This window comes from Phascolarctos cinereus, unplaced genomic scaffold (genome assembly GCF_003287225.1).
Source record: "Phascolarctos cinereus isolate Bilbo 61053 unplaced genomic scaffold, phaCin_HiC Scaffold_5;HRSCAF=322, whole genome shotgun sequence".
Classification (NCBI taxonomy): Eukaryota; Metazoa; Chordata; class Mammalia; order Diprotodontia; family Phascolarctidae; genus Phascolarctos; species Phascolarctos cinereus.
In genome coordinates, this window is record NW_027555958.1 from 14,662,302 (window position 1) to 14,686,232 (window position 23,931).

Consider the following 23,931-nt stretch of genomic DNA (forward strand, 5'->3'; position numbering starts at 1 on the left):
CAGTCCCAGCCTGAATGATCCTTTGAGCTCAGTTCAATTTAATGTAATTCAACAAACATTGATCAAGTGAATTCTGTGTCTAGGGCACTGTGCTGGGTGCTAGAGGGATCCAAATGGAACCCCGCTGGCAGAGACTCTCCAGGCCCAAAGAGTCTAGGGACCCTCTTTGGGACTTTTCCCCTTTCTTGGCTTGTAGTCCCCTCCCAGGAAACCTGGGAAAACATATTAATCCTGCGTCAGCTATCCTGAGACTTACCTGAAAGCCCAGCAGGTGGGTTTCAAGGAAAAAGCTTCATTAAGAGGATTATAGACCCCCTTGCCTAAGCATCCCCAGGCCATTTGGAACCCTGAGTTTGAGGTCTTCTGTGGTGAAGTTCCCCCACCTCCATGAGTCCTGTCTTGGCTTGTTCCTGCTGCTAAAAAAGAAGGATTTGGTGGCCCTTCTCTTTCCTTCTCCACCTCCCTGGCATTCCTCATGGCTCTGTAATCTAGGCATCCACTCTACCAGTTTCTCAGGCCTAGAATTGGCCAGGAATTCCTGGAATTCTCCATTCTTTCCATCCCATTCCCATGTAAATGGATTTTCTTCCAGTAACCCCTGCTCTCTGGCTCTCCCTTCTCACCTCTAATCCCCCTTCCCCCACCTCCATGACCATGCAGACTTTTAGGCAAAAGCAACATTCATTTAAAAGCAAGAAAAAGGGGTGCATGCCATTTAGGCCATGCAAAGTTTGGAGAAAACATGGTCACCTATTTCATGAAATGTATTGTCCAATGGACCAAAACTTGTGTCAGGCCTTGAGAGCAAAGTAAAGAAAATATCAGACCAGCTTCTGCTGGGTCATGCATGTTTATTATGCCTATAAGCAAGCCTGGCTGAGCAGGAAGAAGGAGAAGCCACCTGCCTGCCTTACTTAGAGACCTTGCCTTCCCCAGGCCCTCTGGCAGTGTTCTCTTGTCACATTGGAGGGTGAATCTCCTCTCTTAGGCCAAAGAGTTCCAATTATATTTTAAAGTTCCAAAGAGATGGGCTTATTGCCTGTCAATTCTCCCATAAGCCTTCCTCTGAGAAAAGGGAGGGGGCTGCAAGACCTAGCCAAGATTGGAGGGGTCTTAATCAGCAGGGTCTCCCTCATGGATAGTTAAGCTTCTTAACCTACTGGGTCTCCCTCATGGATAACTCAGCAATCAGATTGACTAATAAGCTTTTTTCAAATTCAAAATACATCATTTTTTATTATTTTGTACTTGATAAAACATCAAACATAAATACTTCCATAAATAGAATTATACGTGATACCACAGATTTCTAACACACTTAACTTGCATTTTTAAATTCGACATGTTGGTTTCAAAACTATCTTGTTTGTCTATATCTCCTTCAGAATCTTCTATACTTTCAAAAAATCCTATAGTGACTCTCTTTTCTCCTTGCATCATACCCATCTTCCTTGCATATCTCTCCCCCATCAATTAAAAAAAAATCTCCTTTATGAGAAATAAATTTAGTTGGGCAAACCAAATCCAAATATCAGCCCAGCACCTCCTTCCCCACCTCACAGTCTGGCGGCAGAGAACATACATTGTCTTAGGACCAAGTGGTTGCTTGTTGTTTTGATCAGGATTTTTAAGTCTTTTATGGCTGTTTTTCTTAACATTGTTGTACTATTGTATAAACTATTCTCCTCATTCTGCTCATTTTGCTCTGAATCCATTGAATTTGTCTTTCCAGGTTTCTCTGAATGTATCTTTTCATTTCTCATTGCACAATGATATTCTGCTATATGCATGTAGTAGTTTAGTCAGCCATTCCTCAGTTGATAGGCACTCATTTAGTTCCAAATTCTTTGCTATAATAAAAGGTGCTGCTGTAAACCTAGGCTTCTTACATGGCTGGGTCTCCTTGAATAATTCAGCAATCATTTTGCCTTCCTAACCAGCAGGGTCTCCCTCTGGGATAACTCAGCAATCAGCTTGTCTGCTAAGCTTCTTATCCTAGCGTCCAATTTCCCAGGTCCAGGGCAGCTTGTTAACTATTGGCTGGCTCCATCTTCTGGCCCTCCTGTGACTGTTTTCTGGGACTTTCTCCTTCTTTAGATCACAATGTTTTAGGCTGTTCTTCATCCCAGAATGGATCTAAACTGCCCCAGTCATTCTTTCTGGGTCCCTAACCATCCCTGATTTCCTGAGCTCCTAGAGGCCAGGAAAGGCATCTTACTCACCCTTCTCTGCATTTAGCACAGTTTCTACTTTGCAGTTAGTTCATTGTATTACAGAATCAGAGAAATCAGACCTGGTTCTTGCTCAAGAGATCATTATGGACTTCCTTTTACAGATGAGGAAACTGAGGCCCATGGAGAGATTAAGAGACTGGTTTAGGGTTACACTATTCAACCCTGGCTCTGACTTTGATCTCAGGCTCTTTCTTTCTTTCTTTTTTCTTTTTCTTTATTTAGTCCTTTCTTTTCTTTTCTTTTCTTTTCTTTTCTTTTCTTTTCCTTTCTTTTCTTTTCTTTTTTAGGCAATTGGGTTTAAGTGACTTGCCCAGAGTCACACAGCTAGTAAGTGTCTGAGGTCAGATTTGAACTCAGGTCTTCCTGACTCCAGGGATGATGCACTATCTACTGCACCGTCTAGCTGGCTCTCAGGCTCTTTCCTCTGAGCATGTTTTATTTGGTTATTTCTTAGAATTAGACACATTTGTTATCTGAAATATGTAGACATTAACATTCTTGTGATTTTCTTTTTATTCTATTTGGGGGAAAATTGTTTGTTTGTTTTTCCCTAAACAAAACTAAAATGAGGTCTGAGTGGAAAATTCTGCCCCTGGGATGATCCTCTTATCATATGACCACAGACAAGGAACTTAGTTTTAAGATCTTGATTAAAGAATTATACATGGATTTCCAATAGATGACCAGAATATCTTGTTTTAGGATATATATTCCAATCCTCTGTTTGAAATGCACACAACAAGGGGCAGCTAGGTGGCACAGTGGATAGAGCACCGGCCCTGGAGTTAGGAGGACCTGAGTTCAAATCTAGCCTCAGACACATAACACTTACTAGCTGTGTGACCCTGGGCAAGTCACTGAACCCCATTGCCGAAAGAAAGAAAGAAAGAAAGAAAGAAAGAAAGAAAGAAAGAAAGAAAGAAAGAAAGAAAGAAAGAAAGAAAGAAAGAAAGAAAGACGAAATGCACACAACAAAGGTGGGTTGGTGAGTTGTATTGCTAGAACATTCAAGTGGATGAGATCACAGAGCCATTTGAGTATCTAAGTATTTGAACCAGAGTATCCAGAAATTCAAGATTTATTTACAAATTGGCAAGAGTGCCCCAAGAGAAAAATTAGTGTGGCAGAGCAGCGTGGAAAAGGATATAAAGGATAATGCCAGGTTTCAGCTTTAAATCTGACTACAGTTAGAAGAGAAGTTCCATTTGGGGTGGGGGTGGGGGTCAAGATTGGCCAGGTATTTCTTAATTTTACCAATATTTCTACTGTAACCTCAGGAATCACAGCCATATCCCATCAGTATATGCTAACCGAGGGAAGAAATGTCCTGGGTTCAAGTGAAAATACGAGCATTATAGGACATCTGGTGACCGTATCAACTGTTCTTCCTCTCTGTGATTTTGGAGTGTAGCCAAGATGGCTGGCTGCGTGACAGCTGCTGCTGCCCTTCCTCCTCCGTCTTAACTCTGCCGAAGAAGGGCCAGAAGTTAAGAAGACCTCAAAGGACCACGCGGCACCAAATGACACGTTGCCTTTGCACATACTAGAGATAGCAGTATGGAAATGTTTATTTCATAGTAAAAATATGTATCTACAAGCAATCATTTGTATTTTTTAAAAAACATACAGATAGGAGAAATTATTATAAAATTATTAAAAATCATTTTAAAGTTCAGTTGATTCAGTCAACATGTCTGATCCTTCTATTAAGTCTATGTTGGCTCATAGGATTCCTTGAGTTGGAAGGGACCTCAGAAGCCATCTAGTCCAAATTCTGCATTTTACAAGTGAGGAAACTGAGGCTGAGAAAGGTTAACTGACTGGCCTATGTCACACAGGTAATAAGTGTGAGAAATGGAATGTGAACCTATGTCTTCTGGCTTGAATTAGCACTCTTTCTTTTATAAAAATTTCTGAGTATGCCCAACAGCGAATACAACGAGCCTTTCTATATATAGTATAGAAGAGAAAGAGATAAATCAGAACACTGAATCTCTGTTTGTCGAGCTGGCTTTTCCATATAAGTATATGATGAGTTCCATGTATCACTTCCAATGCTGGCCTTAGAGCAAGAACAAATTCTTCAAGTCTAATTGGCTTCATTTTATGGAAGAGGGCGCAGAGACCTGACAGCAAAGGGGCTTAGGATCACAAGACATAGAGGCATAAGGGACCCTAGAGATGACTTAATCCAACCCCTTTCATTTCACAGATGAGGAGACTGAGGTCAAAAAAGCACAAATGCCCCCTATGATCATGCAGTTCTTAAGTGTCAGAGCCTGGATTTGAACCCAGCTCTTTTGACCCCAAGTCCAATGCATGACCTTAAAGATTCTTGTACCAGTCTAGCTAGGGAGAAAAGAGCTTGGAAGGTTGCAGGCATAAAGACTGCAAACCCAGTGTGAGTGTACAGTCTTCATACAGCAACAACAAAAAAGGTCCTGTTGACTTGAGATGCAGTAAGAGGGACCTAATGTTCAAAAAAATGGAAGTGTTGGTTCCACTCTTGGCTTCAGGTCCACTCAGAACTGAGGATCCACAATTTAGGAAGGACATTGGTAGATGGAGGGTGTCCAGAGAAGGGCAGCCAGAATGGGGAAGGGCATTCAGACCGAGCCATATTCGGATCAGTTGAAGGAAAGGGGAATGTTTAACCTAGAGAAGAGAAGCCTCAAGGAGGGCAGGATAGGCATCTTCAAGAATTTGAAGGGCCTTTCATGGAGGAAGGAGTCCCCTCATTTGGTTTAACTACAGAGGAAAGAACAGAGGGCAGTGAGTGGTAGGGAAACTTCCAAAAGGTGCATTTGGGCTTGATGAAGGGAAAAATTCCCAACAGTTGGAGCTCCCAGAAGTGGGATGGGCTGCCTTGTGGTCTCTAGGGTCACTACTCACCGAAGGTCTTCCAGCAAAGTCTAGAGGACCGCTTGTCCAGTACATTGTTTCAGGGATTCCTGCTCCAATATGGATTAAGCAAGATGGATTCTGAGGTCTTTTACTGTGCCTGGGAAGTAGGAGCTAGCCAGGGTGCTGAAGTTTTCTCAACTTTCTCCTGCTTTCGTCTTCACTCTGCTTCAGGGACATGTAGGGGTGTGGGTACAAACATAAGCAGAAATTAGATTTTTCTCCCCCTCACACCATGTGAAAGTTGGCACCAGTCATATTTGACTTTTCTTCGTCCTGATGCCTCTCAGGGGCCTCGGATGAGACTCTGCTCTTGCCTGAGCATGAGAGAACCAAGTTTGGATATCATGGCCTTCAGATTCTCCCCTGGCTCAGCAGTGGGAAGTGTTAACATGGCCTCGTGTCTGTTTCCATGCCCCTCCTGTCTGACTCTGAGTCCTTGCCAACTTTGATGATGGTCCCCAAATTCAGTATGGCAAGCAGGGTGCAATGGAGGGAAGACTGGATTTGGCATTAGGGCCCTGGATTTGAATCCCACACCTGCCACTTGCTGCCACGTTCTGTGGGACTCAGACTAGGGACTCTAAGGTGATCCTCCCCAGCTGCACACCTGTGACCCCATGAACGCTTATATTCCTTGCTTGTTCTGCTTAGGTCCTGAAGCCCTTTCTTGCGACGGGACTGTGCTCACGCATCCTCCCCAGTTCTTATGCACATCCATGGCACGATGAGCAGCCCTCAGGAGCAGCTGAGCTGGTCTTCCTCTCCCACTTTGACCTTGAGTGAGAACAGAGCCTTTGGCGGGCTTCATGACGAGCGCACGTCCCCCAGGAGCCACCCTTCCCCCAAGCTCTTTGAGGAGGTGGGAGAGAAGGGGGTGCTGCAGGCCGAGCTAACAGAGGGCCTGAGCAGCCCTGTCGCTACGACAGCACTGACCAGTGTCAGCGAGGACTCAAGGGACCAGTTTGAGAACAGTGTTTTGCAGCTCAGGGAACAAGAGGAATCTGAGACAGCCACTTCTCAGGGCAACGGTCACGCTGGCGACGGAGAGAACACTAGCGGCACAGAGGACGTGAAGATCCAATTCAGCCGATCAGGCAGCGGGAGTGGTGGCTTCCTCGAAGGCCTTTTTGGCTGCCTGAGGCCTGTCTGGAACATCATAGGCAAGGCCTACTCCACCGACTACAAGCTCCAGCAGCAAGGTATGTGCAGGGACGGGGGGGGAGGGTGGGCAGCCTTCTTCCTTCCTTCCCATTGGGATCACAGAGCCAGAGCTGGAAGGGGCCTCAGAGGCAGCCCTCTCATTTTACAGAGGGGGAAACTGAGGCCCAGAGAGGGGCCTGGTCAGTGCCAGAGGCCAAGCCCAACCTCACATTTTACAAATGAAGAAACCAGGCCCAGAGAGATTAAGCAACTTTCCTGAGGTCACACAGCAGCGAAAGGGCAGAACCAGGATTTCAGCCCAAGGCCACTGAGTCCAAACCCATCCCTCTTGCTGCTGCTATTGCCATGACCTTCTGGAGGTCATGTCACTTTTGATCTTTGGGAAAACCAAAGGACTGAGGGCATATGCATGAGGTGTGCTTTGGTTCTGCCGTTTCTGTCTGTGTAACCTGGGACAGGGGACTGGACCCCTCTGCCCTCATCTGTAAAATGTTGATGGCTCCAAGGTCCCCTTCAGGCAGAGAGCTTCCTGTGAATGACTGAGTTAACACATGTACCTCTTTGTAGGGACAAGCCTACCTCCAGATTTTCTGGGGCAGTGTTGAGTCTAAGAAAAGAAGGTTTATTTTTAAAACACTATCCTTTGTCAGAAAACATGCCAACTTTTGGTTCAGATAATATGTTTACTTTGCCTATTAGACCAAGTGGATGTCTCTAAGGATATTCTGGGCTCCACAAAGAAAACATAAAATACTCATAAAATGCTTTAGCTAAGTTGGGTTCAACTAGCTTCATAAGGTTGTCCCTTCAAAGTGACAACCTTCAGTGTCTCCTCAAACTTTGAAGATCTGTGATTTGATAATTGATTAGTCTTTCATCTGAGAGACAGACTTGTCTATTCAATTCAATGAGGATTTATTAAGTCCCTATTAAGTACTGGGCTAGGTGCTAGGTGCTGGGCATATAACACAAGAATGAAGCTGTCTCTGCCTTCAAGGGGCTAACATCCTACTGGGGATGTGCAATGTGTGTACAGATAGATAGGTAGATAGATAGATAGAGGAAGTGACAGATAGATAGACAGACAGACAGACAGACAGACAGACAGACAGACAGACAGACAGATAGATAGATAGATAGATAGATAGATAGATAGATAGATAGATAGATAGATGGGTGGATGGATAGATAGAGAAGTGATAGATAGAGGAAGTGACAGACAGACAGACAGACAGACAGATAGATAGATAGATAGATAGATGAAGTGATAGATGACAGATAGATAGAGGAAGTGATAAGATAGAGGAAGTGATAGATGATAGATAGATAGATAGATAGATAGACAGACAGACAACAGACAGACAGACAGACAGACAGACAGACAGACAGATAGTAGATAGATAGATAGATAGATAGATAGATAGATAGAGGAAGATAGAGGAAGTGATAGATGATAGATAGATGGATAGATAGATAGATAGATAGATAGATAGATAGATAGATAGATAGATATGGATATACATATATTTTGTTGCTGTTGCAGACCTGTGATTTCATCAGTGTAGGAAGCTCAGAGGACCATGGATCCAGAGCTGGAAGGGACCTCAGAGACTCTGGAATCCAGTCCCCCTATTTTGCAGATGAGGAAATTGAAGCTCATAGAGGTCACATGGCAACGAGTACTTGAGGCAGAATTTGAACCCAGGTCTTACTGACTCCTGGACTCCAGCTCTCACGTCCTGCTGCTTCCCACAAATAACTTTTTTTTTTAACCTGGATCCATGATTTAATGGGTACAGAGAGCTTGGCACGAGGGAATTTCAGGAAAGAGAGAATCCTGCCAAGGGGGCAGGAATCAAGCCCACGTCCTCTCGACTCCACCAAGGCTTCAGAACCTTGTTCGTGGGTGTCCTGGACCCCTTGGGCAGCCTCTAGTGAAGCCGCAGGACACCCCTACCCCCCACCCCAGCACCTTCTCAGAATTGTGTTTTTAGATAAGTGAAGGAAATGTGCAATTTCAGTGAGAGAGCAGTGAAAATCAGGATCGAATTTTTTCCCATCCAAGTTCACAGACTCCCTGCAATCCCTCCCCAGACCAGGTTCACTCTGCTGAGCTCCCTCCCTGCTGGCTCTCTAGGGGACCCCTGCCCCACCCTCCTGCCCCTCCTTGGGCCTTTTTGGGACCCCCTGCCAGGCAGGGGGGCAGCTGGCGGTGGCGAGGAATTCCACAGAGGTTTCCCAGTCAGGGCCCTCCCCCATCACTGCTTCTCTCCAAGTTGGGAGGACCCAGGTTTTAAACACTTCCTCCTCCTCTTTTCTTCCTACATAAACACGAAGTCTTTTTCGTCATTTTTGACTCACTCAGTGTTTGCTTGGCCAAGTTCAGTGTATTTGGTTTATAAAGTTTTCACTGGAGCTACCAGAACCTAGAACACTCTTGGATGGCCCTGGCATCTCCCCCTGAGGGTGTTCCCTTCCATAATGCAGGTTGTGACCTATGCCTGCCCACCTCTTGTCCGCATCCTTCTCTGTGTTTGCCAGAGGGATAGAGAGATCCACCCACAGTGCAGTCCTTGCTTTCTCTCGGCCTGTGAGAATAGCTGGGGAAAACCCGGCTTGTCCATCAGTGAGCCTTTCTCTTATCATGTGACCCATGAATCCCCTTTTATTTCTCAATCCTGTATTTCTTTCACTTCCAAAGCCGGCCCTGCAGAGTTCTTTGTTTATAATGGGCGGCTGCCTGCCCATGCCCTCCATGTTCCTCTCAATTGCCCAGTAATCATAATGATTGTTAGCATTTATGTAGCACCTACTATGTGTCAGGTGTTATACTAAACACTCTACAAATGTTATCTCGCTTTATTAATCCTCACAACAACCCTGCAAAATTGGTGCTGTGATTATCCCTACTTTACAGTTGAGGAGACTGAAGCAAACCAAGGTTCAGTGACTTGCCCAGGGTCTCTTAGCCAGCAAGTGTCTGAGACTGGATTTGAACTCAGGTCTTCCTGCTTCCTGATGTTCTATCCACTGCACCAGCTAATGTTCTGTGACCCACAGCCAACCAACACATGAAGACCGTCTGACCCAAGCCCCTCACTTGTCAGAGAGACGGAGGTGAGTTGGCCAATGTCGCACAGGCAAGGAGCCAGGATTAGAACTTGCATCCTCTCGCTCCTCATCCCCGTCCTTCCCCACCACAGAGATGCCCCTGAAGCCACAGCAAGTCTTCATTCCTTTCACTGGCGTCTCCCCTTTCTGGTACTCCTTAAGCGCCCCCTCATTAGAGGGGCAGGGGCCGGCGTGTCTTCCTGTTGTCCTGGTACTTCCCTCTCCCGGGCTGCTCGGCTGCCCCGCCCACACAAGAACTCTCACTTGAAGGCTGGGAGATTGTTTAACAAAGGTCCTTTCCCATGGTCTTCCACGATTAGGGATGTGACTTGTTTTTTATTTAAATCTTGTCCCATCCTGGCTGGGCAACTGGACAAATGCCTTCGCCTCTCCGTGTTCCAGACAGTCAGTGGAGAGAGCTCTCTCACATGAGAACTCCCCAAACCAAAGACATTCTAGATCCCAGCCCCTAGGCCTAGCCAGCTCCTAACCTAAATTTAGAAACCTCAACAAAAGCAAAGATGAAGATATACAAACAGCAAGAAAAGTCAGGGGAACTGGAAACTGTGCACTTCTGTTATTGATTTCTTTTTTTAAAAAAAAGTAAGTTTTGTACAATGTTGACTTTAGAAGGGGCTCAATGGGGACTGTTGGGGAGAGCTGAAAGTGGGACTGGTTCTATAGTGCACACACCATGAATTGTACCACTCTGGATCAGAAGAAATACAAGCTCATTCTTTATTTACTTATTTATTTATTCATTCATTTATTTGTTTGTTCGTTCGTTCTTTCGTTCATTCATTCATTCATTCATTCATTCATTCATTCATGGCAAATGCTATAAGTGACTTGGCCAGGGTCACACGGCTAGTAAGCGTCAAATGTTTGGTCTGAGGCTGGATTTGAACTCACTCATGTCTTCCTGACCTCAGGGTCGGTGCTCTACCAATTGCGCCACCTGACTGCCCCCAAGCTCATTCTTTAAAAAAAAAAAAAGTACATGTGAATCCAGGAGGTAAATGGCTAATAGTTAGAAACAGGCATTTTCCAAAGGAAGAAATGCAAACTGTGAACAGTCATATAGAATTTTGCTTCAAATCACCTATCCCAATCGAAATCAAATCAGAACAACTCCGAGGTTTCGGCTCATACCCATCAGATTAGCCAAGGTGACAAAAGACAGAATTGGAATACGCTGGAGAGGCTGACAGAAGACAAGACAAGCGCATTAACTAGTTGTTAATGGAGTTGTGAAATGGTGCTCTAGAAAATCCTAAGTAAATGGCCTTGAAGAGTCACTAAATGGCACATAGCCTTTGACCCAATGATGCCTCTCCTGGGCTCACAGCCCAAGAAGCTCAAAGACACAGGGAAAGATCTCATGTCCCATGTCGGGATCTCATGGATCACAGGGATCCCTGAGGCTGGCCAGCTAGTACAACTTCCTCATTTCCCAATGTCTCAGGACCGGCCCAAGGTCACCCAGGTTGTAAGCACTGAGGTTGTGCTTTAGGAAAATCACCTGAAGGAAATGGGGAGCTTTAACCTGGAGCATGGCTGCACCAGCGGTGTGCAGTCCAAACAGAATTAGAGGCCCCTAAGCCGTACACAGGGATCTCAGGGGCACACGTGTTGTCTTAGTTTTACAATGTATTATTATCTATGTTTTATTGTATTTTTGTTCATTTTGTTAGATATCTCCCAGTTGCATTTTAATCTGGTTTGGGCCACAGTTTTGGGAGTGTTGTGGGCCGCGTCCTTCCACCCCCAGCACATGTTTGGCACCTCTAGAGCTGTCTTCTAGTATCTGAAGGCCTAAGGCATAGAAGGAACATTGGCTTTGTTCTCTGCCAGCCTCTGAGAGCAAGGTGGAGAGAGGCCACTTAGGCTCAGGAAAACGTTCTTAACTAGTAGTGCTGTCCACATCGAAGCTGTGGACAGTCGTTTTTATAATGTGGTTGTTTTATAAAATAAAATCACATAAAATCACCTAAAATACAAAATGGAGGTTGTTACTGCCACCTGCGTGGCCTCATCCAAGTGGAAGCCTCTCACTGGGCCATCTCCTCAGCAAAAGGAGGCCATTGGATGAGATTCAGTTCAGTGAGATGGTAAACATTGAAATGCTTTGTTTGCACAGCGCCTTCCCTTCTCCCCACAAAAACATAGCATCTTCCCTTAGAAAAAAGTCAGCAAAACTGCCTCCTTGAGTGATTCCACCCAGCATGCCTGTCACTCTCCATTTTTGTCCTTCACGGTTTATTAACAGAAAGGACAGACTTGGGCTTTCCCTCAGTCCTTGGAACTAAAATTGGCCCTTGTGCTGGGCCTCAGTTTTATTGACTTTTAGACCCATTTTCCTTTACCTTCTTACAGTTTGTACGCTGAGCTTTGTCATCAGATGCAGATCTCCCCACGTGGCTCTGAATTGCTCATGTTCGTTGTTCCGTATAGTGCAGAAACATCCCATTCCCTAATCACTGGGCGCAATTTATTTTCAGATTTTGGCTATGACAAATAGTGCTGGAATCTAATTATACATGCGCACACGACACATGTCTACATGCATGTATGCATATATACCCAGATGTGTGCATTGTGTGTACATATGCACACGTGTGTGCACACCCATACATATATGTATATGTGCACACACCGACAGACAGACACATGTGTGCACATTATGGCCTCTTTCTTTCTGACATTGATTTCTTGGCTACAAACCTAGTAGTGAGATAGATTTAGCACAAATAGATGAGTTGCTTTTCTTACATTGTTACAAAGAGTTTTCCAGAACAGCTGGACCAATCCTCTAGAGTGAATGAATGTGCCTGTCTGTTCACAGCCCCTCCAGCACTGGCTTTTTCCAATTTGCACCATTTTTGCCAGTCTGATTTAGTGGTCTTTAAATTTGCCTTTCTCTGACAATTGGGACTCTTAAACACTTTGTTCAGGTGGTTGGAAGTTTTCCTTTGACAACTGTTCTTATCCTTTGGCCAGATAAACAACCTGAATTTATTAAAGGCCTCCCTTGTGTTCAGTGGTAGGTCTACAAAGACAAAAAATGAAGCCATCCCTGCCCTCATGGAATTTCTTGTCTACCAAGGGGGCACAACATGCACACAGACACATATTATACCAGAAAGGGAGTGACCACCAGATAATGTGCTTTTGGAATATTTGAGGAGGAACAGAAGTCTTCATCTGGGGGAATTGGGGAAGGCTTCTCAGAGGAGGTGATCCCTGGACTAAGCCTTAAAGGAAGAAAAGAATTCTGGGGCGGGGAGGTGATGGTATTTTGGAGTGCATTTCTGTCATGGGAGGACAATCTAAGCCAGAGATGTCCAACATGATGCCTCCCCTAGACTCCCTTGGGCCACCCAAACCAAATTAAAATGTAATTGGGAAAAATTTAACAAAATAAACAGAAATACAGTAAAATGTAAATAATATTACATTTTAAAACTGTCAGTGTGCGGCAGCTGGCGTCCTTAGGTACAGTTTAGTAGGTTTCATTTCTAGTTGAGTTCGACACCCCTGGTCTAGGAGATGGCGTGTTGAGATCAGAAAACAGCATGGAAACCAGTCTGGCTAGAACATAGAGTTTGTGAAGGAGAATACGGCGAGATGGGGCTGCAGAGATGGCATGGAGTCCATTGTGGAAGGCCTTATTTGCCAGGCTCTGGAGGCACCAGGAAACCGCTGAGAGTTTTCTCAAATAGTCTATGATTCATTCTCATTTCTGAATAAACATTTAACTCTGCAGGGCAGTAGGAACCATGTAAAACTCCACCACTGATGTTTGGGGGTGAGCTCGGTAGCCAGGGAGATGAGACAGAGGAGGCATGCAGGCTGGGGACTGGGACCACTGAGGGCAGGCGAGTCTGCACATGAGTCACATGGGAAGAAGCCACAAAGAGGTCCAGGCCGCTCTAGAGCTACGGAAGCCCAGTCCTCTACTTTCAGAGGGGGTTTTCTCCAAGGCCAAAAGGGCCAAACCTTCCTGCTTTGCCCTAGATCCTTCCAGCTGCCTCTTGCCATGTTTGTGATCCTCGGCACTGCTTCTAAAGCGTGTCCAGGGAAAATCAATCATGATTTCACTTAATATTTCTGGGGTTTGGGGCAGCGCTAGTGAAGAGCTTGGTGAGCAGGAGGTAAAAGTGATTAGTTAAATTTGGTTTAAAAAAAATCTGTGTATCCTCCCTTATTGCCAACCCTCCCTGAGTGACGTGGTGGACAAATGGGTCTGATGAACAAAGGACACTGATCTCTCTGTCCAACCACCTCCCCATTGCTCTGGGTTTCAATATTGGTTCTAGTTCTGAGAGATATGAAGCAGCCTACACAGCAGAGCCAGCCCTGCTCAAGCCTTTGCACGTCGCCCCTGAGCGGCCAGCTGAAGAGAGGGTCTGGGGAGTTTCACCCTCGGGTAGACCAAGGGAGCCAGAGAAATCTTTATAAACACAACAGTACAGGGTAAGCAGGCCGGGGTCACTGTTGAATAAACCAGTCAAAATGAGCATAAACTGAGGGATTGGTAAAATTCCTTTGTTTTGAAGGTGAGTGTGAAGGATTCCTAGTCATTCCAGCTATTGGAACCTACAGATCCCCCTCCTCCCTCTCTGAGAGGGATCTAGCCTAAGCTGGTGGCATTTCCAAACATCATCAAGAATTCCCTGTGTAAGTGTGGGGTTAGTTGGGTGAGAACCTTGGGAGAACCACTCAGGTGATATCTTTAGGGTTCAGTGTCTTCCTCATAAAGTGAGACAGTCTGACTAGACGTCCTCTGAGGTGCTCCCTTCTCACTCCAGACCTGTGACATCAGGGAACGGCAGGTCTCCGGCAAATGCCCACATCTCCCTGCTCATCCTTCACCCCCTGCTCCCCCTTCACAACTGCAATGAACAGTGAGTCGGTTTCCTTTCAGGGATAAAACTGTACCTTCCCAGCTCACTGGATGGAGGAGTTTTACCTTGAAGGAAAGAGAACAGTAATGACTGGAAACCACTGGAGACAGTGCAGTCTTCAGACTCCAGATGCTTTTGCCCAGGCACCACCATCTGTCGGCACTTTCTCCTTCTTCAGATTGTCATGTATTGATTTATCTGCCCGCAGGGTGTATGCCCCAGGAGAACACAAGTTCCTTGAGGCCAAAACCTTTCTTTTTTTCATTTTTGTCTTTGTATTCCCAGAATAAATAGGCACGGTGCCTCTTTTCTATTCTTTGGATGGCTCTCCGGGAAAGGGAGAAGTGGGGGTAGAATACATCGGGCAATGTCGTTGATGTGAAAACGAAAGATATCAAAATTCATTTTAAAAAAGAAGCGTTTGGGCCAGACGACTTCTGGCCCCGTCCGGCTCTAAATCAGTGATCCTCCGGCGACTTAGTCTGTTTTCTGTAATCATGTATTGACCCCAAAGCAGAAGCCAAGCGTCAGAGTTGCGTTTCTCTCGCCATGACCAGAGGACAGCCCGCCCCGAGCAGGCTGGGCCGCCGGGACACAGATCCCTTCATGCCTGTCTCTCCCCTGTGCCCAGATACCTGGGAGGTGCCCTTCGAGGAGATCTCGGAGCTGCAGTGGCTGGGCAGCGGGGCCCAAGGCGCCGTCTTCTTGGGTAAGTTCCGAGCCGAGGAGGTGGCCATTAAGAAGGTGCGGGAGCAGAATGAGACGGACATCAAGCACCTGCGAAAGCTGAAGCACCCCAACATCATCGCCTTCAAGTAAGTGGGCGCCGGGCCTGTGCCCAGGAGTGCCCCCATCCCCGGGGAGGGGGAAGAGGCGGCGGTCTTTCCAGCGGGAGGCCGGCCGAGGTGGGCTCCCGCTGTTCAGTCAGTGTTTCCTGGGTGGGGGCCGAGGATGGGCGGCTAGGGGGCGCCACAGTGCACAAAGCACAGGAAGCCTTGAATTCAAATCCAGCCTCAGACATTTACTTAGCTGCAAGGCCCTGGGCAGGTCACTTAGTTTTTGCTTGCCTCAGTTTTCTCATATGTAAAAAATGAGCCTAATAATAGCACCTCCCTGCCAGGGTTTTTGTGGGGATCCAGTGGGGTAGTAATTGTCACATAGTAAGCACTGTATACGGGAGTTATTATTGTTAGTGATTCTCCTTACGTGGAGGAGGCCAGCCACTACGTACAACCGAGTCTGGACCTCCAGGAGCGCGCGGTTCAGTTAGGAGACAGGACCGATACCCTGGACGTGTGCTGCGGCTCGCTCGGTGTGACAGTGAATGCGCGGGGAGTGATGTGCTGGGGGGAGGGGGGAAGCAGCTGCAGCGCTTGTCCCCATTTCGCAGATGAGGAGGTGGCCCATGGAGGCGAAGGGTCTAGCACAGGGTCGGCCAGCCCCTCCACTCCCCCAGCGCATCCCAGGGTGCTGCTCACAGCTTCGTCCACTTCTGGGCCTTCTCCAGCTTCAGTCTTTCCTTGTTCCCTAGTGTTCCCCCTCCTCCCTGGGTGGATCTCTTGAATCCCTTTGGGGTGGGCTGGAGGGGGAGGGTGCCTCCTCATCTCACAGGCGTCTTCACCGAGAAGGGCCACGTGATTCCAACCAGCCAGCCCGCATTGGACAATGAAGAAGCCTCATTGGGGAATGGGTTGTGGGCCATGCTTACAGAGGAATTGGAGACGGGCCCATCCTCATTACCTCCTCCTTATACACCGCGAGCTTTGTCCTTTTCTATAAGGTAGTGTATCTGGAGGCGGTGAGTGGTGGAAGAGCTGAGTTCAAATGCGGTTGCAGACACTCACTAGCCGTGTGACCCTGGGCAAGTCATTTAACCCCAATTGCCTAAAAAGAAAAAAAAACCCAAAACTATAGGCCGGAGAGCACAGCCTCAGCTCCTGCCAAAGTTCTCCCATGTATTCGTCCGGAGTTGCCCACTTCGGGCCCTTTTTCTAAAAAGGTCTGTCGTCCTCCCTGTGGCAGCACGGTGCCATGGAGAAAACACTGGTCCTGGAGCCCAAGGATCTGGGTTCGAATCCCAGCGCTGCTCCTTACATCCTGGTTGATGTCCTGTTCACAGTCTGTTTCTTAATAAAAGGGCCAGATCACCACGCAGTTATCGTCCTGGTTCTGGAGGGAGCTCCCTGTGCTGCCACACGTCACTCTGCCGGCAGGGGCCATTTCCTCCTCACCACAGTCATTTGGAGGGGCGTTGGTGGTGCTTCTAGCTGGAGGTTCACCCCCCTCCTCTGAGCTGACCTCTGAGGGTTTGAACTCGGGATTCTGCCTCTTGTCCACCCTTCTTTTCATCTTCCTCACCTGTGAAAGTGCAGGGGAGGTTAGGGCAGATGACCTGGAAGGTCCCAGCTAGCGCTAACAGCCTTTGAGTCTTTGAAGGGTGGGCACAGAGCTCACCCAGAATGCTCATGCAGCACCCACTGGGGCAAAGCTACAGAGAACATGGAGCTGAAGATCCCACGTCTGTTAATTCTCTCTCTTCTTTCCTTTGTTTTGGCGAGGAATTTGGGGTTAAGTGACTTGCCCAGGGTCACATGGTTAGTAAATGTCAGGCGTCTGAGGCCAGATTTGAACTCAGGTCCTCCTGACACCAGGGCCGATGCTCTGTCCACTGCACCACCTAGCTGTGCCCTATTAATTCTCAGGGAACGTAAGACCTAAGGAGGGGCAGAAAGCATCTTCAGGCTCATTCACTCTTCCCACCGATCCTGGAGAACAGGCATTATTTGTCCTATTTTATAGGGGAGATAATAATGTTCATGTGGGAATTGTGCAGTTTTTCAATCGTGCCCAACTCTTTGTGACGCCATTTGGAGTTTTCCTGGCAAAGATACTGGAGTGGTTTGCCATTTCCTTCTCCAGCTCATTTGACAGATGAGGAAACTGAGGCCAGCAGAGTGAAGTGACTTGTCTGAGGACAGATTTGAACTCTTGAAGATGAGTCTTCCTGACTCCAAGCCCAGCATTCTATGCACTCTGGCGCCACCTAGTGGCCCTATTGTTCAATCACAGAGAAGCTAACAGTGCCTCAGTGCTACAAATAATTAGTAATTTGCTACGGCCGTGGCAGATCACGTTCATGTTTTATCTCCACCTCCTGGATTCCCCGGCTGCTTCCTTCAGGTCTCAGCTAAAACCCCACCTTCTATGAGAAGCCTTTCCCAACCCCCTTCATGCCTTCCCTCTGCTGGTGATCTCCAATTTATCCCATCCATGGCCTTGTTTCTACCTAGTGGTTTTCCTGGCCTCTCCCGCCTCCGCCTGTGGACTTGAGGGCAGCCACTGTCCTTTGCCTCTGAGGTGAAGGCGAGGACGGAGGACGCCCGGGACGGGGTCCACAGCCAGGACCAGGGGTGGTTTTTAGTGAGCACCGCTGAGCGTGGACTTGGGGGGAGATGCCCCGCCCAAGGCGAGGCCTCTCCTGACCCCCTCCCTGCCGGCTGCTGCTGTCCCCCTCCCGAGTGGCTCTGGGACCACCGGTCTGTCCCTCCCCAGAGAAGCGCTGCACCCCCTCGGCAGGGCTGCAGAAAGCCCTGGGCTTGCCTCATCTGCATTTATTCGGGTGTGTGTACACACACAACACACACACACACACACACACACACACACACACACACACGAAAGTTGAAAGCAGACTGCTTCCATTTTGTCTTGGCATACTCAGTGCCCAGCCTGGCACAGAGTAGGTGCTTAATCAAGAATACGGATTGATTAATTGATTGACTTAAGGTCTTAAGAGCAAGCGGTCCTTGGGGCTCCAACGCATGTAGTAGGACGCCGGGCACTCAGCAGGCGCTTGATAGATTCTCCTTGCTCATTACTAGTGCTAATAATAATGTGTTTCAGAGACTCCCCCACCACTTGAAAGTGACCCTGTATTAACATCGCTGGGGCTTTCTTTTTTCTTGGAAGGGGCGTTTGTACCCAGGCTCCGTGTTACTGCATCATCATGGAGTACTGCGCCCACGGGCAGCTCTATGAGGTCCTGCGAGCGGGGAGAAAGATCACTCCCCGGCTGCTGGTGGACTGGTCTACGGGGATCGCCAGCGGCATGAATTACCTCCACCTCCATAAGATCATCCATCGGGACCTGAAATCACCCAAGTAAGTGGAGCCGGAAGGGAAGGAGGGAGGGAAGAGGGGGAACACGGTGGCAGGTGGGGGTGGGGAGCAGGGGGAGCAGGGAGGACGCCCTGGGACGTTCCCTTGTTTGAACCTGGGGCGTCCTCTTGTCCACCTCCCTCCTTGAGTGGAAGACAGAGGCCTGCCTGGAAGCCGAGGGCCTCAGCCTCCCGACCCAGCATTCTTTCCATGTCGAGTGTTTGACTGGCTCTGGCTCAAATGGAGAGGATGAGTCCTCCCCTGGCAGGGCCCCCGTCGGCCAGGTCCCACGAGAACGTTCTCCACAGTCTTTGTTTCTCACTTCCCCTACGTGGCTGCACTGTGGGCTTCTCCTACTCCAATGGGCAGATCCTGTGGCCTTGGGGAGACAGTGGGTGCACTCGAAGTGGGGTCAGATGAGCTGGCCTCAAACCCGTGCTTGGTCGCTGCTATCCTTGGGCCCCTGAGCGATTCACTTCTAAGTGTTGGAGGCAGGATTTGAATTCACAACTTCCTTCCTCGAGGTTCAGCACTCTCTTCACTGCATCCCCTAGTCCCTACTGTATTAATGATACAGAGGAACATTTGTAGAATGACAGGGTCGGATGAGATGATGTCTAAGGTCCCTTTAGACAGACCAATTATCCTGCATCTCATTGATGAATGAATAAAAAGGTCTACTCTGTGCCAAGCAGTAGGGATCAAATACGAAAGGGAAGTCTGTCCCTGGCCTCAGGGAGCTTACATTCTAACAGAAGATGATAATACCTATAGGAGGGTTGTGGCCAGAGGAATATTTTGGTTTGGAAAGGTACAGAGATGGGGAGTGGAGCTATAGGGGAGCAGATTACCACACCCTTTCTAGTAGCAGTGACAGTATTGATGTGATTATGGGTCCAGAACTGGAAAGGGGCATGGGGTTGGGGTTAGGTACATGCATAGCAACTAGGGGGCTGGGAAGATGGTGGGGGGAGGGTAAACTGATGCATATCTGGGGCCAGCCTGGATGTGAGCCCTGTGAGGCCCTCATTACTCAGGACAGCAGGACCCCAGGGCCCTAGGACAGATCACTGACTTAGAGCAAAAATCAAAAGTAACCTCAAAGTGGGAGAAAGGATTAAGATGAGAAAACAGCCCTGCATGCAGTTACTACAGCTCCAATCCAACCTTTTTAAATAAGCCTTGGACTGAAGAAATGAGAAATGGATTAAAGTAAAAACAATTCCATGAAAAATGCTTAACCAATGTAAAGCAATTGTCACAGCAAGGAGGCCCAAAGAACCCAGAAAAGGCTTTAGCCCCAAACCCTTGATCTCTTTGCCAAGAGAGACATGGCGGCCAAAGGCAAGGCTGGTTTAAGACACAAGCTCCTTTGGAAAAGAAGATGGAGAACGGTGGTGGAAGATCATCACCAATGTTGTTCAGTGACAAATAGCTGCAGAGGGAAAGTCACCCTGGGGAAAGCTGGGAAGGACACCCAACCAAGCCGGTTCATCCCGACATCATGGACAGATGCTGGCGTTATTCCTAGCCTTTGATGGGAGGCCAATGGGCCTCCCATTTGGAATCTCACCTCAGTGGGTTATAATGAGGCCGTGAGATTCGCCCTCCAGAAAACATAATGGGAGGAAGATAGACTGGACCAGATGGCGTCTACACAGACGGCATCTACACAGACAGGGTCTACACAGAATGAACCCGAACTAGAGGAAACACGGCTTGAACAGCCCTTGGGGATCTGCTTTCCCAAGCTGACCAGGAGGTTTCTTTTAATGGGAAGTCACTTAGCGTGTAGCTATAAGAATGTGAGGTGAAGACATCGGTGTAGCATCTTTCTCCCCAGGTGTAGGTAGGACCACCTCTCACATGGGACCACTCCAGGTGCTTTCCAGCTTGTTTTTCCACTTTGAATCTCTTCCCTTTCCATCCAGCTTCCAGACAGCTGCCAGAAGAGTCTAACACCACGGTTCTTCTCATGTCACTCACCTGCTCAGACTTCTGCCTGTTCACACACATACACAAACACACACACACACACACACACACACACACACATTCTCTCATGAACTCACACATTCACATACACTCTTACACTCACAACACTCTCACACACTCACACACACATTCACACACACATTCTCACACATACACTTCCACACTCTCATGTTCACAAGTCACACCCAGTTTTCTCACTCACTCTCTCATACACTCACACACGCTCTTACACACATTCCCACACACTCTCGTACACACTCTCACAGTTTTTCTCACACACACTCACAATACACACCTCCTCCAGGAAGCCAGCCCTGACACTCACAGTCTGAAGGGCTCTTTCCCTTACCTGGTCTTGTTTTTTTTGTTTTGTTTTGCTTTGGTTTTGTGCGGCCTGGGTTAAGTAACTTGCCCCGGGTCACACAGCTAGTAAGTGTTAAGTGTCTGAGGCTGGATTTGAACTCAGGTCTTCCTGACTCCACTGCACCACTTAGCTGCCCCTTTACCTATTCTTCTTAGACTCATCTTAGGCATGTGTGTGTTCTAGGTGCCTAATGAATATTTATTAAATCATGTCAGTAATGACAGATGAGGCTGTAGAGCTCTCAGCCTGGATTTGGGAAGATCTGAGTTCAAGTTAGGCCTCAGACACAAACTAGCTGGAATGAGCTCCCCTGTCTGCCTCAGGTCATCTGTAAAACAAGTAGAATCTGAGTAGCCTTTCCCCAATGTTGTGAGGTCAAAAGGAACTGATGTTTGTAAAGTGCTTAAGTGCTATATCAATGCTAATTATCATTATTATTGATTATGAGGGCTGGCACCTGGAGGAATTCCTGTTGTTCATGTTGGCCTTGAGGGCAAACTGCAGGTATGGGTGAAAGTCATGAATAGACAGTTAGTCTTTATGTCAGGAAAACCTTGCTCACAGTGAGACCTGTCCCAAAGCGGGCACCCCCCCCACCCTATCCCCCACCCCCTGGTGGCCTCTCGGTCAGTGCACCAGAGAGGTGCCGGTCAGTGCAGATGGTTCTCTCCCAGCACCAAAGCTTCTGAAATCCTAGTTTGCTCTTCGCCAGTCCTGGACCAAGGCCATTTTCTCATCTGGTTAAAGCAGTTTGTCCCGTTTTAGATGCCCACAGAACAAAGCAGTCCCGAGCTTAGGCTGTGTCTGCCTTGGGTCAGATGCCCATCTGTGCTCTCCTGTCTCCACACTTGGGAATCCCCAGCCCTGCTCCCTCGGTGCCAGTAAAAACGTTCCCTTTCATGGGGAGCACTCCGAGGGGTGTACCCCCTAGCAAATGGGCCTCATTTGAACCAGATTATGAGAGAGATTTTTTTCTTAGTAGTTAATAGTGGATTTACAAGTGTGCAGGAAGCTGTAAGTCCCCAGAGCACGGTAGCCACAGCCTGAACTCTGCAAAGGTAGAACCAGACAGAAACCCAGGCTTCCAGCCATCATTTCAGGGCTCCCCCAGAGCACAGGCATTCCAAGTCCAAAATCCTCCATGGGCTCATCTGCATGGCACCCTGGCTCTGGCTGCACCCTGCGGCCCCCCGGGGCTTGACCTCCCAGTCCTTGGGAATCACCTCCAGTGCCTGAAACAGCGAAGGACAAACACCACAAAACAGAAACAAACACCCCCCAGGCTCATTTCTCAGAGCTGAGTGAAAGAGAGGGAGGGAGGAAAGTCCTTCAGCTCAAGGCGTCCGTGCTGTGGATGAACTGCAATCTTTGCTCTCTGGCCCGAGCAGAAAGAGCAGAGGAGGAGAAGACTGAGTGGCTCAGGCTGCCCAGGGGGTGCAGAGGCATCCATGCCGGGCAAACTGGACGTGCCCCAGAGACCTCTCAGAGGCATCTCCGTGTTGCCAAACTTGGCACGGATAGACCAGCCCAGGTTCCATACAAACTCCTCTGTCTGGCGATTAGAGATGGCGGGTCCCTCAGCTTTGTAAGCTGAGGATCTGGAGCAGCCTGGCTTTCCAGGCTGGTTGCAAAGGACTCTTCCTCTGGAATGCTCTCAGATTTTCCTCATAATATACCCTTTCCCACCTCTGTGCCTTTGCCCAAGGATGTTCTTTGACCAGATCAATAATGCACCAGTTTCTAAACAACTTGCCTCATTTCCTTCTCGGGACAAGAGCTCACCAATACCTGAAATGCTTTCCTACCTCACGTTTGCCGCCCACAGGTACCCTCTCCTGTGGGAGGCCCGAGCCCTCCCGGTCTGAGAACGCCCTCTATTCATTGTCCTTCCTTAGTATAGACTCTCTAACTAGTCCCCTGTGTTGTGGCTGTATTCCGTGCCCCTGCAGAGTTGAATGTAAGTCACCAGAGGACCTTGTCTCGTATCCAAGTATGTAGCAGAGTGTAAACTATGCTATGCTGTACTCTACTGTACTCTACTATACTGTACTGTATTATATACTGTACTACCGCTGTGCCCGTGGGCTGTGCCAAGCAGGGGCTCGAATTATGCCTATTAGGTTGCATTAAGTCGCTATTGTCTTTTACCTCTGAGCTAACCCTGCAGACTTTCTGTCTGTCTGTCTCTTTTTTAGTGTATTAGTCACTCATACAGACGCAGTCAAAATTTCTGACTTTGGCACCTCGAAAGAACTCAGTGATAAAAGCACAAAAATGTCGTTTGCTGGCACCGTGGCATGGATGGCCCCCGAGGTGATCCGAAATGAGCCGGTCTCAGAAAAGGTGGACATCTGGTGAGTGGCTGTCCCTACTGGCAGCTGGGCGCCCGGAAGCCAGCCCTTATCCATCCTCCTCCATCCCTCTTCCAGCAGCTCAGACAGCCTGGGATCCAGTGGGAATCAGCAGGACGTGGGGGGAGAAGTGAGGTTGTGTCCTCCCGATAGCCACAGGGAAGGTGATCATTAATGCTTGCCTGGCCTGGGAGGGCCTGAGTCCACCGGGAAAGCTTCGGCTGCCCCCCGGGCGTCTTCTGGGTCCTAGTTGAACGTCACTGACTCAGGCGTGGCCACTTCCAAGGAAGGTTATCCCTTTCCAGACCGCTCAGAAGTTAGCGCCAGCCCCGCCCAAAATCAAAACAACCCAAAACAAAGAAACCCAATTTCTGATTCCATGTTTGCGTCCATGTTGTGGCCCCCCGTAGAACGTGAGCCCCCTGAGGGCAGCCTCACATAGTCCCTGGCACATAGAAGGCCCTCAGGAAATGCTTTGGCTTGGGTGGTCTGTAGCCTCAGTAGACTGTCTGGTCCTGGAGGACCCGCTGGTTTCATTTTTGTCCCCGTATCTCTGCCCCTCAGCACCATTCCTGGCACATAGTAGGCACTTAAAAAATGGAATTGTTCTAGAGCTGAAAAGGGACCTCCTTAACTTACCCAGGAAGGACTGAGGCCCAGAGAGGGTGAGGGACTTGCCCAAGGACACACAGTGAGTCAGGGCAGAACCAGGCTTTGATGCCAAGGAACTTGGGCGCCAAGGACGC

At 48.2% G+C, this 23,931-nt stretch overlaps 1 protein-coding gene across 1 annotated transcript in view; it reads left to right on the plus strand.

Moving 5' to 3' along the window:
* Window positions 1–23,931, plus strand: part of MAP3K13 (mitogen-activated protein kinase kinase kinase 13) — a 151,847-nt gene that overhangs the window by 114,971 nt on the left and 12,945 nt on the right. Inside the window, 4 exon segments of the mRNA XM_078154689.1 lie at window positions 5,790–6,337; window positions 14,949–15,132; window positions 18,287–18,478; window positions 23,030–23,188. Coding sequence (XP_078010815.1) covers window positions 5,845–6,337; window positions 14,949–15,132; window positions 18,287–18,478; window positions 23,030–23,188 — 1,028 coding nt within the window. The 5' untranslated portion in view covers window positions 5,790–5,844.